Source organism: Tachypleus tridentatus, chromosome 8 (assembly GCF_004210375.1).
Source record: "Tachypleus tridentatus isolate NWPU-2018 chromosome 8, ASM421037v1, whole genome shotgun sequence".
NCBI lineage: Eukaryota > Metazoa > Arthropoda > Merostomata > Xiphosura > Limulidae > Tachypleus > Tachypleus tridentatus.
Window position 1 is genome coordinate 103,469,930 of NC_134832.1, and position 13,147 is coordinate 103,483,076.

The 13,147-nt window shown below is 33.7% G+C and overlaps 1 protein-coding gene across 1 annotated transcript in view; it reads right to left on the reverse strand.

Moving 5' to 3' along the window:
* Positions 1-13,147, reverse strand: part of LOC143223099 (calsyntenin-1-like) — a 63,964-nt gene that overhangs the window by 35,398 nt on the left and 15,419 nt on the right. The window contains exon 2 of the mRNA XM_076450548.1: positions 3,439-3,540. Coding sequence (XP_076306663.1) covers positions 3,439-3,540 — 102 coding nt within the window. The remainder of the gene's footprint in view (positions 1-3,438; positions 3,541-13,147) is intronic.

The window sequence follows — 13,147 nt, forward strand, 5'->3', positions numbered from 1 at the left end:
TTGTATTTAAAAATAGGTAACATTACGCACGGATAGCTCAGAAACAAAAAACATGAAAACTAGCACACAGATAACAAATTTAGTTTTTTATTATCAAAAATATAAATTTCTATCAGAAGACTGGTTGGATCTGTTTAAGTCGTTACAAAACTAGGAAGTATCATTTAGCAAAAGGATGCTGTTCAGCTAATCTGATGTGAGCTATAAACTTATTAAAACCAAACTTCTGTGTCATTCTGTAACACAGAACAACGACTGTAATTAAGTTAAGATTCAATCTATCCTCCCCAGCCTGTTCTTTACAATTTCTAACATTACGGACCATTACCAAGCCACAGCATATCTCTTCTCTCTAACCTGATCAATACAGGTTGCGAATACAGTGGACGCATCTCACTTCACGAAAATAACGAAGCTGCTGTACGCTTATACAGTTGAAGGACTGTTATAGTTAGATTAATATGACACAAGGATATACTAGTTGCACTTAACAGGATTACGCTGCAGACATATTTAAAATTTAATTTCCTATCCATCATCCTACATGAAGTTTTGTTTTTTGTGTAGAAATGCACGCATGCATGTTGAATTATAAATGTATAGTTTATATTAGACCAGAAGATGTCTGTATGTACATATGACAAACGTACACTTGCGAATTTTAAGAAGTACGACCAACAGACATTTAATCGACAAGAACTTGATATCTGCATGATAACATTAAACAAAAACTAAACATCTTTCACTCTATCTTTCAGTCAGTCAGTGGAAATATGAAAGCAAGGGAAAAAATGGCAAAAGACACTTGAAAAATAAGAACTTCGAAGAAAGCACTGAAGTGCATTTCTTTGATGATATTGGAGTTTGTTTGTTGTTTTTTCTATCCATCATGGTAAGCACTTGCGTCACTTTAATGGAAAAACTCAACCGTCTTCATGGTATAGGTACCACAAAAATAAAATCCGTAATACTATGTGGAACTCATCAGGAAAGTAAAACATCCAATGTCTCATTTCAAAATTTTGTCTGTTATATTTAAACTGCATATATTCACTACTGAAATACTAGAACCACTAAAAATGCATCAAAAGCCGATTAAAGTTGATATTAAACTATACTAATTCAATACCGTAAAAGTATTATATCACGTAGTTTTGAACGGTAACAATATAAAATTATGTCAATTGCTAATTCAAATAAATTAGTGTTAACCCTTTAATCTGGTGTGTAAAACTATCTCACAATTGATTCCTCATGTGGAGTCTTTTTGTGTTTGTTTTTTACTTTTCAAAGTCCGAGTGCCTTTAAGTACTTTGCTTGGGAAGTAAGATATTTATAGCTAACTTACTTCCTCATGTTATAGAAGCATTACAAAAAGAAAGGGGTTAAGTATCCATACAAGTGCTTTTTTTTTGTGCTACTTACTAGTGCAAGGTTTATCAATACAGGTCAAGCAAAAGTATGGATACCTATAGATAATTTAAAATATTTTAAAATAACTCCTTTTGCAATACCCAATATCGAGTTTCGAATATGATGGTATAAAAAGAAAATACAAAATGCAACCATACAATAATGATAGTAATAATAATACAATAAACCCCTGGTTTTAAAATGATTAAAAATTCAAAATTACTCGTCCTATGGGAACTAAATTTCACATTAAGAATCACAAGTTTTATTCGGGAAAGTTTACACGTAAGATATGATACTTCAAAAAATGGTCATAAAAATTTCGATATGCTTTCGATTATTAAGATTATTCGCAAATGAACATCTGCAAAACATCTGTTCCAGATAAGATCTATTGATCCTCACAGAATACTGCAAATCGAAACGTGTTTTATTCAAATCACCGATCACATAAAGTCGAATAACATTAGGAACAAAAAGAGATGAATCGACAAAAGCGATTTACGTATACAATACACTATTATTTTAAAATACGCTAAACTGTATCAATTCTCCCAAGTGAAACGTATTACATTTGCCACCGAAAATTTATCGAAAATGGCTGAATGGACTTAGACGAATGTTGTTATACTTTTGCACTATGACCCAACTAAGTCACAAAAGAAAAAAATCCTATCTCTTAACATGAAGAGTATAAGGGTAGAAGAGAAGTTTTTAAAAACTGCTCTCGTTTTGTTCTAAATCATTGTACATTCGTGGAAGTTAGTACGAGTTAAGGGCACGGCATGGCCAAGTGTGTTAAGGCGTTCGACTCGTAATCCGAGGGTCTCGGGTTCAAATCCCGGTCGCACCAAATATGTTCACACTTTCAGTCGTGGGGCCGTTATAATGTGACGGTCAATCCCACTATTCGTTGGTAAAAGAGTAGCCCAAGAGTTGGCGGTGGGTGGTGATGACTAGCTGCCTTCCCTTTAGTCTTACACTGCTAAATTAAAGACGGCTAGCGCAGATAGCTCTCGAATAGCTTTGCACGAAATTCAAAACAAGCAAACAAGTACGAGTTAAAAGGTTCTCTTCCTTGTTTATGTTTACTTGAAATAATCACTGCATGATGTTGGTAATACATTGGATTACGGAATACCGCATTACAATACTCGTATGATTTAAAGTTTAGTGTTTCAGTCTACTGCCTAAATTCGCTTTAAATGATAGAAATAATGCACTGACCCCTAAATAGGTTTTGCACGTGGAAGACACACAGACATTGTGTCTAATAGAAGCATTCATACAAGTGATTTTACAGCACTTATAACAGACTACCTGGAAACGAGATTTTAGATAATACTTGTTGTCTGATGAATAGAATTTCTATTTTTAACAAAGTAACAGATTTTACCTTTTATTAAGTGCATTTCACCCGACTAACTAGTGTACTAATTCTGTATTTAAAAATCGTGTAAAAGTATTGCCCTAACACGCATTTTGTATTTGAACAATTTGTTAAAACTGAACTGCAGATTGTCGTCTATAATACGAATTTTTATTTATTTCAAAACCTCAGATCATACATAATGTCAACTACGTAAATATCTTTACTTCGTTTGACACTAATCACTTAATATCAACTGTAATTAGATGATTTCTGTTTTACACAGTCGAAATTTACCCCGACACAGATTCTCTATTTTAACAACCTGTACAGACCGATGAGGATTCTGTAAAGAGTAACGCTTCTACTTTTAAGTTAACACGTACGTGTAGTACTAAGGAATGTATTTTTTAATCAACGACAATAATCAATGTATACCTCAAGCACAAGTTGAGACCTCACTATTTCAAAAACAAATACTATCACAATATTTTAGTTGTTTAATATAACAATTTATCGATTAACTGGTGTTTTAATTTTTAAAAAATGAGGCTTGGGAAAGGGAGTCACCTCTGGTACATGATTCTGTATTTGGGTAGGTCTTCAAAACTTGCCATCTACGAATAAAACGATTACGTTTCTCAGAAAGAACTTACCATTTATAACACGGATTTTGGGTGTGACTTCCACATTTTTGTCGTTTTCCTTAACAATGGCATGGTAACCAACGCCAGGCTTTACGTTGTCTAGACGAGGTACTATAAAAGAAAAATCGATATAAAAAATTATATTTCTCAGAATATTCAAGTTATAGTTCTAGCAATTACTTTTCCACTCTGTATACATTCTAAAATAATTTTTATATAAAACTTTAGTATGTTTTAAGCTTAACTCAAATAGAACTTTCATTTCCACAATTATATTAATATATAACGAGCGTACGAATTAACGGTGACTTCAGTCAGATCTTCACCTTCTTTCGATGAACATAAAAAATAACATAACCCTAGAAATCCAATTGCAATTTTGTCGTAAATAATTGCAAAGGTACAAAGACACATGTATGCACAAAAACTTAAAAAATAAACTTAACTAAAATGAATATACCTAAAGCTAAATCACACATGCACGAGGATCGTCTGTATATATGATAAAGTTTGGTTTGTTCTGAATTTTGCGCAAAACTACACGAGGGCTATCTGCGCTAGCCGTCCCTAATTTAGCAGTGTAAGACAAGAGGGAAGGAGTTACCACCCACCGCCAACTCCTGGACTATTCTTTACCAACGAATAGTGGGATTGACCGCACATTATAACGCCCCCATGGCTGAAAGAGCGAGCATGTTTGGCGTAACGAGGATTCGAACCCGCAGCCCTCGGATTACGAGTCGAGTAGCTTAACCACCTGATCATGCCGGGCATATGGTAAAGTTGTAGACGTTTCAGTACATATATTCCGAAAATATATTAGAATTTAAGTTAATGTGTTGTTTTAATCAGATAATAAACACAAACATCTCGTTATAGTTTGGTTGTTTGTTGATTTAGGTGATACAAGATCACAATTTTTTTTATTCTCTCACGCTGAGAAACACACATACAGTTTCAGACATCTCCGCAACCGAAATCACTCAAATAAACTAGGTTTTATTGACTTCTTTTCATATAGTATGTGTACCACACAGTCTCACTTTCACGGTTTCAACAGGATTACGAAATAATAAAAAAATATTTATGGGAATTCTTTACGTCAATACAGATAGTAATTCGACCATTTATTAGAGAAATCGTGTCTTAAGCTCTAGGATAAAAAAAAATAAGCACATACGGGTATAAATCACAATTTATACGATAGCTCTGTACTTCCTTTTAACAATCAAAAGGCAGAAAGTGTATAATTTATGTACGTTGTTGTCATTAAATGTCAAAACAATATAAAACAGGGTACAACATTATTGTCACCTATATAAGTATGGCAGTATTGTCTGTTGTCTGTCCATGTAACAACTTCGTCATCCAAATTGATATGGAGATTATTTGGTCCATGGTTCATATGAAATTTTAGTTTTGCTGTTTTTAGGTGGTTTTGCGTTTTTAACCACTGCTTAGCCTTATGCTGATGGCTCTTCACGAAATTTAGCAGGAAGTTTTGTTTGTTGGGTCCATACGGAGATACTTGCGAAGTTGCGGTTTCACATTTTATGTTTTGTAGTTTTATGGACGTTTTTTTTACAATTCATATATGTGGAGCAACTTTATGTCTTAAGATGACCTGTTATTAATCCAGGGGATGGGTACTCCAGCTAGTTATTATTGCATACTTACAGCTAGACAGTGTCATCTAGTGATTAGTTAATCTGAAGCACTTTTTATTGTTACAATAATAAAAACTCCTATTAGTTTCAATTGCCGTCTGCCTTTCATATGATGCAATTCACTTTCTTTCGTAGCTCAGCTAGATTAAGACACTGTCCTGTCAGTTATTACACCAGCATTTCATATTTTAACGCTAACGAAATTAGAAAATTGTCATAAGTCATCCAAAAACTAAACTTCAAAGTCAAACAAGTTCTGACCTAATGTAATAAATCACATAAATGATACAGAATATCGAGTCGCTCAAAGAATAATAATTCACATATTAACAGGGCCGAAGTAACAAAAGATCAAATATTAATCAATCTTACAAGGTTAAAAATTTAGTTAATTTATTCGATCGTGATGTTTACATAAAATTCAGGCATTCCAAACCATATTTTTATATGGATTCATCTTCTCTTAAGTTATTGTTGTTCTTTGTACAGTGCAGTAAACGTATCATAACGAATTTCTCACTTTGACTCTGATGAGAATTTTTTTTCTCTTTGTGTAAAAAAAAATACTTTATATCTTAGTTGTCACTGCAGAATACTAATTTATACTGCTTACTGTCAGAATATGGACTATCGCATCGATAAGTACAAGTAACTACTTAAATTTTAAACTTCTCGAGTTACGCCATATTTGAAACCAAAATGACCGAAGATAGTGTCTTATCTGGCTAGGTATCCATCCATCAGTGTCTCGCCGAAATGAAAAAGTCGTGGTGTCGCTTTAAATATTGATAAGATCCGTTCGAACCAAAGACGTTTGCTGCATCACACCATAATATAGGTATACATAATTACACAGACGGCAAACTTGGTGGCATTGAACTCGGCTTGTCTTTGAACTGTGTACACTAAATGACACTGAAGTAAACATTTAGTTACTTATTTTAACCGAAATACTACGTTTAAAAATAAACTGTTAGTGTGGGTGATCAGAAGGTCGACAGAACTAACCACAAGATTGACTTACGAGACTGATTAAAGTGAATCCTATATTTGACAACTTCTGTATACACTTATTCCTCTAAAAATGACGTGCATTCCACGTATATCATTAACACGCCAACGGGAAACGTTTCCTGAACCCACCCGCGATATAATTTCCATCCTCACTCACCCTCGGGTGTATCATTACTAACTATAAAAGTCTGTTAAAACAAGGTCACTCATATGTAATTCATTCAAATCTAAAACATTCAAAACATAAAACTGTTACTATATTTTTAAAACACAAAAATAAGGTAAACGTTAGTACTTGAATTATTACAAATGAATTCAGAAAAAAAATAACTGACCACAGTAATACAAGTTAACATGTAACTAAGTCTCCAAGGCTCATACTAAAGATGGATTTTTAAATGAATTTTGACGACCCAAAACTGTCGTACTGTACAGTAGATATATCTATCGTCTGGTCTCTTTACTTAATGCTTTGGAGTTTTGTCAAATTGTCTTCTTACGTCTTATTAATGGATAAAAGTCTCTCATTTAAGACTTGCATGTGTATTATGTTAGTCGCAAATTTGTATCTGAAAATATTAAATCAACGTTTATACAACACGTAAGCAGGAATAAGTATTCCGTATATATTTCGATACATATTAAGTTCTAAGAACTTGTGAGTGAAAATCAAGAACGGCCGACGAAGCTTTTTGCTTAATACCGGGACTAATCACGTGAGCTAGGATACCAAAGACATTAGTAATTGAAACACTATTTGTATTATCAAACTGTGTGAACTAGGTAAAATTGAAGAAACATAAATTTTAGCTGTTTTATTTAAGCTATTTGCAAATTGTAACTAGTGTAAGGATTAATAACACATTGCTATTTATTTTATTTTAATGCCAACTGTATATTATTTATTTTTACTTTAACATCAGTCACCATTCCAAAGATTTGGCGAGCCAGCGAGGTTATGGGGTGAGGTACAACTTTAGCACTGTACTCAATGAAATCACATTGTGTGAAAAACAGGTTCAACTGGTTTCATACATGATGCCGCCAACCTTACAGGAACAAAAAGACGTCTTCCTGAACACCGTCTACGAATCGAGAGGTTACCACATTAACAGTTGTCCGCAAATCCCCTCACCCACTTTTTTTTTTTTTTTTACATTCGGAAACTTTCTGCTCAGGTAAAATATGTGACCTTAAACGACACGCTGAGAACTTGCCACCAGACCACTAAGTGTACGTCACGTGACCATTAACTAAAGCTCTTTGTTACGGGCAACATGGAGGAACCGCTGTTTTTTGTTGCTTTTTTTTAATACATCTAAGACGCTTTTACAAACTCGTCAGTGGAAGTTTGCTAAAAGGGTTCCTTAATTAATAAACAATAATGGTATTATACATTCACACTGGCCTCTGACCTCCCCCCCCATTACGTCACCAAGACTATTGCCAACAAAATATGCTCTCAACTTATTAGCTTATATCTGTTTTTCTTAAATTACCAATAAATGAAAACAATTAACATGATCAAATGAAACTTCAGTTTTGGCAAACGCATGTAACATGAATCTTTAATGAGTGTGTGTTTTTAATAAGGTTTATTTGCACTAGTGTCTTTTCATTAAGAGTCGTTTCCATCCCAAATAAGACCAGAACTTATTTACATTTCAACAGGGAACGTTTGCAGAAGAATAACCATCCCCGCTTACCCTAGGGTGTATCATTACTAACTATACAAGTCTGTTAAAACATTCACCAGTCTATTCGACACCAGTTTATATAACTAAGACTTTTTATGACGTACTTAAGAACTTGCACAAGTTTTCTTCGACTCCAAATTTTTGAATAAAACAAGTCACCGACGTGATATTGTGTGTGATGGCGTGAAATACTTGTGCAACTTAAAATTTACGTTTCTGTGGTACTGCTTGTACATTACTGTACCTATTATAATACTTTATTAATACCTTCTCCTTCGTTACAGATCGACTTAGTGACTTGGCCGTACCATACGCCCAGTCTAAATTTCAACCATGGTCATCAAGTAATACAGAACCAGAATGCATACAATAATACAACATTCGATATCATACTATGCCATGTATGAATATTAACAATATAAATTAAGTAAGGAAAAGCTCGCCAACATTCGCCATCGTACTAAACTGTTCGTGAAAATTCGAGATAAGAAGATAGGTAGGTAGGAAGGAGCGTGAAAACATTCACCACTGCATTGAAGAAACAAATCGAAGTCGTGATTCCTTATAATCCGTTCTCAATCGGATGTATCCACACACGCACATGCTTAAATACATAAACAGCAAAAGTACGCGACGAATAATTCAATGCTTTTTATTTGGCGAAATTTTCTGGTGTATTGATTTATGGCACTATGTATTTCCAGTTCGTTCGTAATAAAGAATTAGTGTCATTAAATTACTAGTTAGCTTTTCTTCTTATCTGTACAGCTTACTGTGTTTAGAAGTTCTTATTAATGCAGATTTTTTTTCAATTAAAACTGTTATGAATGCTAACTTATTTTGAAACCGTATTAAATTTGTTTTACTTTTTCAAAAAGTACTGCACTTGAAACAGTGGAAAAACGTAATTGCTCTGGTTCTTATTACATGTTATTATTTAACAACTAAAAAAATAATCTTTGCTTATATAACCAGTGAATAAAAAAAAAAGAAGGTTTGTCCTTTCAAGAGTAGAAGTTTATATTACAGTTACCATGGTAACAGACATAGAAGATCAATATATACTGTGTCATTTCTATATAAAATAGTATTTGTAGGTTCTTAAATCTTTGTACATTAACATACTTGTATGAAACCAAGGATGCTTTTTAAGACCATGGTAACCTTGCTTAAACAATATACATCAAAGTAATCTATACAGACAAAACACTTGTTCAGTCAAAATATTATTCAACTAATACAGTAATGATCTAAAAGACATACGAAATCCCGTTCGTGTCCAGATCAAATTGCCCTGCGTGTTATTTCCAAAACATGTTTACTAGATGTTCATTTTATAAATGTTGATACCTGTATAAGGTATACTCTAATTAAGATACATAACTCCCACGCAAGCTATTACGTTACACGTCCTACGTATTTACTTACACAGCATGTTGGTCATGCTGTTATTTGAGAAACCTTGTAGCACCATTTGCTTTTTGTATCAATAGGAATATTTACGTTGTTTTCTTGTATATTTATATATATACATACTTATATATATACCCAAAACAGTAACTCGAAAAACATTCACAGCAGAATCTAGAGCAACTCGTATATAATCACATATATTGCTTTCTCGTTTAGGAAGAATGGTTGAATACTATCCAGTATGAGTTTTCAATACATATAAGAATTACGTGTTGAAAAAAAAAAAACAAAAACATTTCATACGCCAGATGTATCCAATTTTAACCATGTAGTTTTGAAATAATATCTGGATTGTTGGTTCACAGAACCTTACTAACAAAGTCCAGGAAATAATCTTGGTCCATCCATGACTGAAACACCTGCATACTTGCCATGGTAGTTGTTTTTAATTCTACTACCTGACCTTCGATACGTCACAAAAGTCCAGGAAATAATCTTAGTCCATCCATGACTGAAACACCTGCATACTTACCATGGTAGTTGTTTTTAATTCTACTAACTGACCTTCGATACGTCACAAAAGTCCAGGAAATAATCTTGGTCCCTCCATGACTGAAACACCTGCATACTTGCCATGGTAGTTGTTTTTAATTCTACTAACTGACCTTCGATACGTCACAAAAGTCCAGGAAATAATCTAGGTCCGTCCATGACTGAAACGCCTGCATACTTGCCATGGTAGTTGTTTTTAATTCTATTAACTGACCTTCGATACGTCACAAAAAAATTATGAATGCCAAGAACGAAGGGAATCAACATTTTTAGAGTGATGTCTAAAGTCACAATTGTTATAGTTGAGTCTAAAATATAAAAAAAAACATGAAAAGGGCGTAAGAAGATGGAAACATTGTTCTCTACTTTTAACACCCATACCAGTCGTCTTGAAACACAAAAAATGGAGAATTTAGTGTGTTAATATTTTCCTACTGTTGAAGAAAACTTTGACAAATTCTACTGAAAACAATCCTAAATTACTGAGAATGGTAAGACCAAAAGAAAAAGAAAAACCCTGTTCCTATTATCTGACCTAAACTTTTTAAAAAGGGTCTGGTCTTAGCACTTTTTTATGACGTACTTAAGAACCTGCACAATTTTTCTCCTACTCCACATTTTTCAATAAAATAAGAAAATCGTAATTTTTTTTAGCCGATCGTGCCAATTACTTTCACAGTTTTGAACTGGGCACCAGTTTTATGACAACAGATAGGAAGACGATCAATCTAGTTACGACATTAGAGCTCAAAACGAAAATACGGCGGTGTTGGCAAGCGTGGATAAGTATTTCACAAATATTATAAACACGACAGAATTGTTACGAAAACAAACAAAAACACCTGCTGCTATCTGAAAAACGAGTATTTGGATAAATTTTCATATACTTGTTTCAGGATGAAAATGGTATGGCGAAGAATTTAAGAATTGCCCAAGGAAACGTGGACTAATACATCCTCAACATCGGTTAATATAATGGGTCATCAGTCGCCGTGGTCAAGAAAATAAATACCTTCCCCAGTGTTCCTGAAAACTTTATAAATCTTCAACTTTTGCATCATAATAAGATTTCACTAATAGAGGGAGAAAAAGAAAAACATCATGAACGTCGTATATTAAAGAGCGTCACACATAACAAGTTACAGGGTGAAAAGCGTCTCCAGAAAATAAGAATCATATCATGACCGCACCTCACAGTATCTCCTACGTTAAGGAAGACAAAGATTTTTTTTTAAAATGAGACACAACTGCTACATTCATTCTAGCAAATTTCAATGATAAATACAAATTAAAAGTAAATTATATAAACCATTACACCGTTGTCAGAAATGTAACAAGGGAAAATCAAAGGAAATAAAGAGGTGGGTTTACAAGATATACGTATCAACTGTAACTATTTCATGTTGACCTAATAGACCTTCGTTTTTTAAGTTTAACTCCTTTTGTACGTGTCACTTTTTCTTTACACCAACGTCATTGTTTTGTTTGTAAAAATGATCGATTTACATTCTTTCACTTTTAAATCTACTAGACTGGATTCACTAAATTACAAACTTCGCACAAATCACGTCAAAATCCAGCCAACGAAATGAACAAAGAGTGACCTTATCCTCTCACTGTATTATCTTTTCGTTAGTTCAGTTTAACTTTATTGCGATGACAGTTTGCACAATCAAGAACACTAAACTACAGATTCGAAATATATTATCTCGTACGTGACCAGGTTCTGGTTTGTATGAACAGCAGACACTGCCTTGCTTGTTTGTGTTCACTGTTTCATTTTCTGTGTGACTGCTTAGTTTTTTTCATTCCACGAAGAAGAAAAACGGTAAACAGAGGTCACAAGCCAGAATACTTTATGAATGATTCTTTCCTTGGATATTGAGGTTCCTAGGCCTCTGATAAACCTTCCAAGTAACGATCATATGACCAAATCAATACTATGCCAACTCTTTAGCTAAATTACCCATGGTAGCTTTAACAGTCAAGGCTGGGTATATGGATACCATAAAGGAATACTTTGGAATGCTACTTTTATCAGCATGTGATCTGGCATCCATTAGTAGAAAATAGCAATTAAAAGAGATCAATCAGCCTGTTGTATTTCAATAATCAGGGTAACAGAAAGAGCCGACCTTCACATTCATTAAACAGCTATACGATTATCACCTCAACTACTGCGCAATTCAGAGAACAAATTTCACATATTACCAGGGAGGTTGTCTACTTATGTCAGTAGAAAACCATAAATATATTTTTAGTAGGTAAATGCATAACGCGTTTGTAAAATTAACATGTAAAATACCATACTTTAGTTGGGAATCTTATATTTATGCCTAATGTTCTATGTAGTATTCAGGTTCAAAATAGTTATATATCCGGCAGTGGTTGTTTCAGCGGCTCCATTATCTGCTTATCTATTAGGTTGAGGAATAATTCGTGAGCTTTTTTAAATAATTTCATTCAAGCATTACATGCAAGACTATACAATACTTCAATGCATGAACACATTACACCCAAAACATTTATTATGATACCTTATTTCATGTAATACCTAGGTATATAGTATGCATTGTTTTAAACGAAATTGCAAGAAATTAAATGCGAAAAGCAGATGGTGTCGAAAATGCTCGATTTTGTCCACTTGACATTCCATTTAATGAGCTGAAAATGAAAGCAAAAATTAAAGACATATGAAAATCAAACACACCATCTATTAGAGCAAAAAATTATCTACCAAATGGCATGAAATATTTTGCGAAAGCATTTCATTTATGAATATATTTTGTTAACTTGAAAAAACGCTCACGAATTGTTCCTCAACCCAATATTTTGCTGAAGGCAACTCAGCCATCTATCTGGCAGTAAAAATTAAATAAATAAATAAAAAGACCAATTCAGCTGAATAGGTAGGACCAGTGAACAGGACATTACAAAACCGGTTGCACTGGCTGGATCAATACTATGGCCAATAAACTTCAAAGTAGATATACCGTGTTAGACGACATTTGCTTTAGTTAAGAGATTATATATAATATTTCTCATATCATATATACCACGAAGGCAAAAATCGACATCTTTGCAACCATCCAAGTGACAAGTAGAAATTAGACGCCAAAAAGAGACAATGACAGCTGCAACCCTCTCACTTAAACTACAGAGACCCTTAGTTGACTCTTCCTGTTGCCCCGTGACAACACAGTTATTTGCTAATTTCTAAAATTGTAGTTTTCAATTACAGTGGAATAAAGTCTCGATGTTAGATGGTATTTCCTGTACTAGCTATGGTGTATTGTGCAATCCCAGTTTATCCAACAAAATTGCTTGGTTGCGTACCGTTTGCTAATGGAGGTTGGCTCAAAATGTGGGAAGACG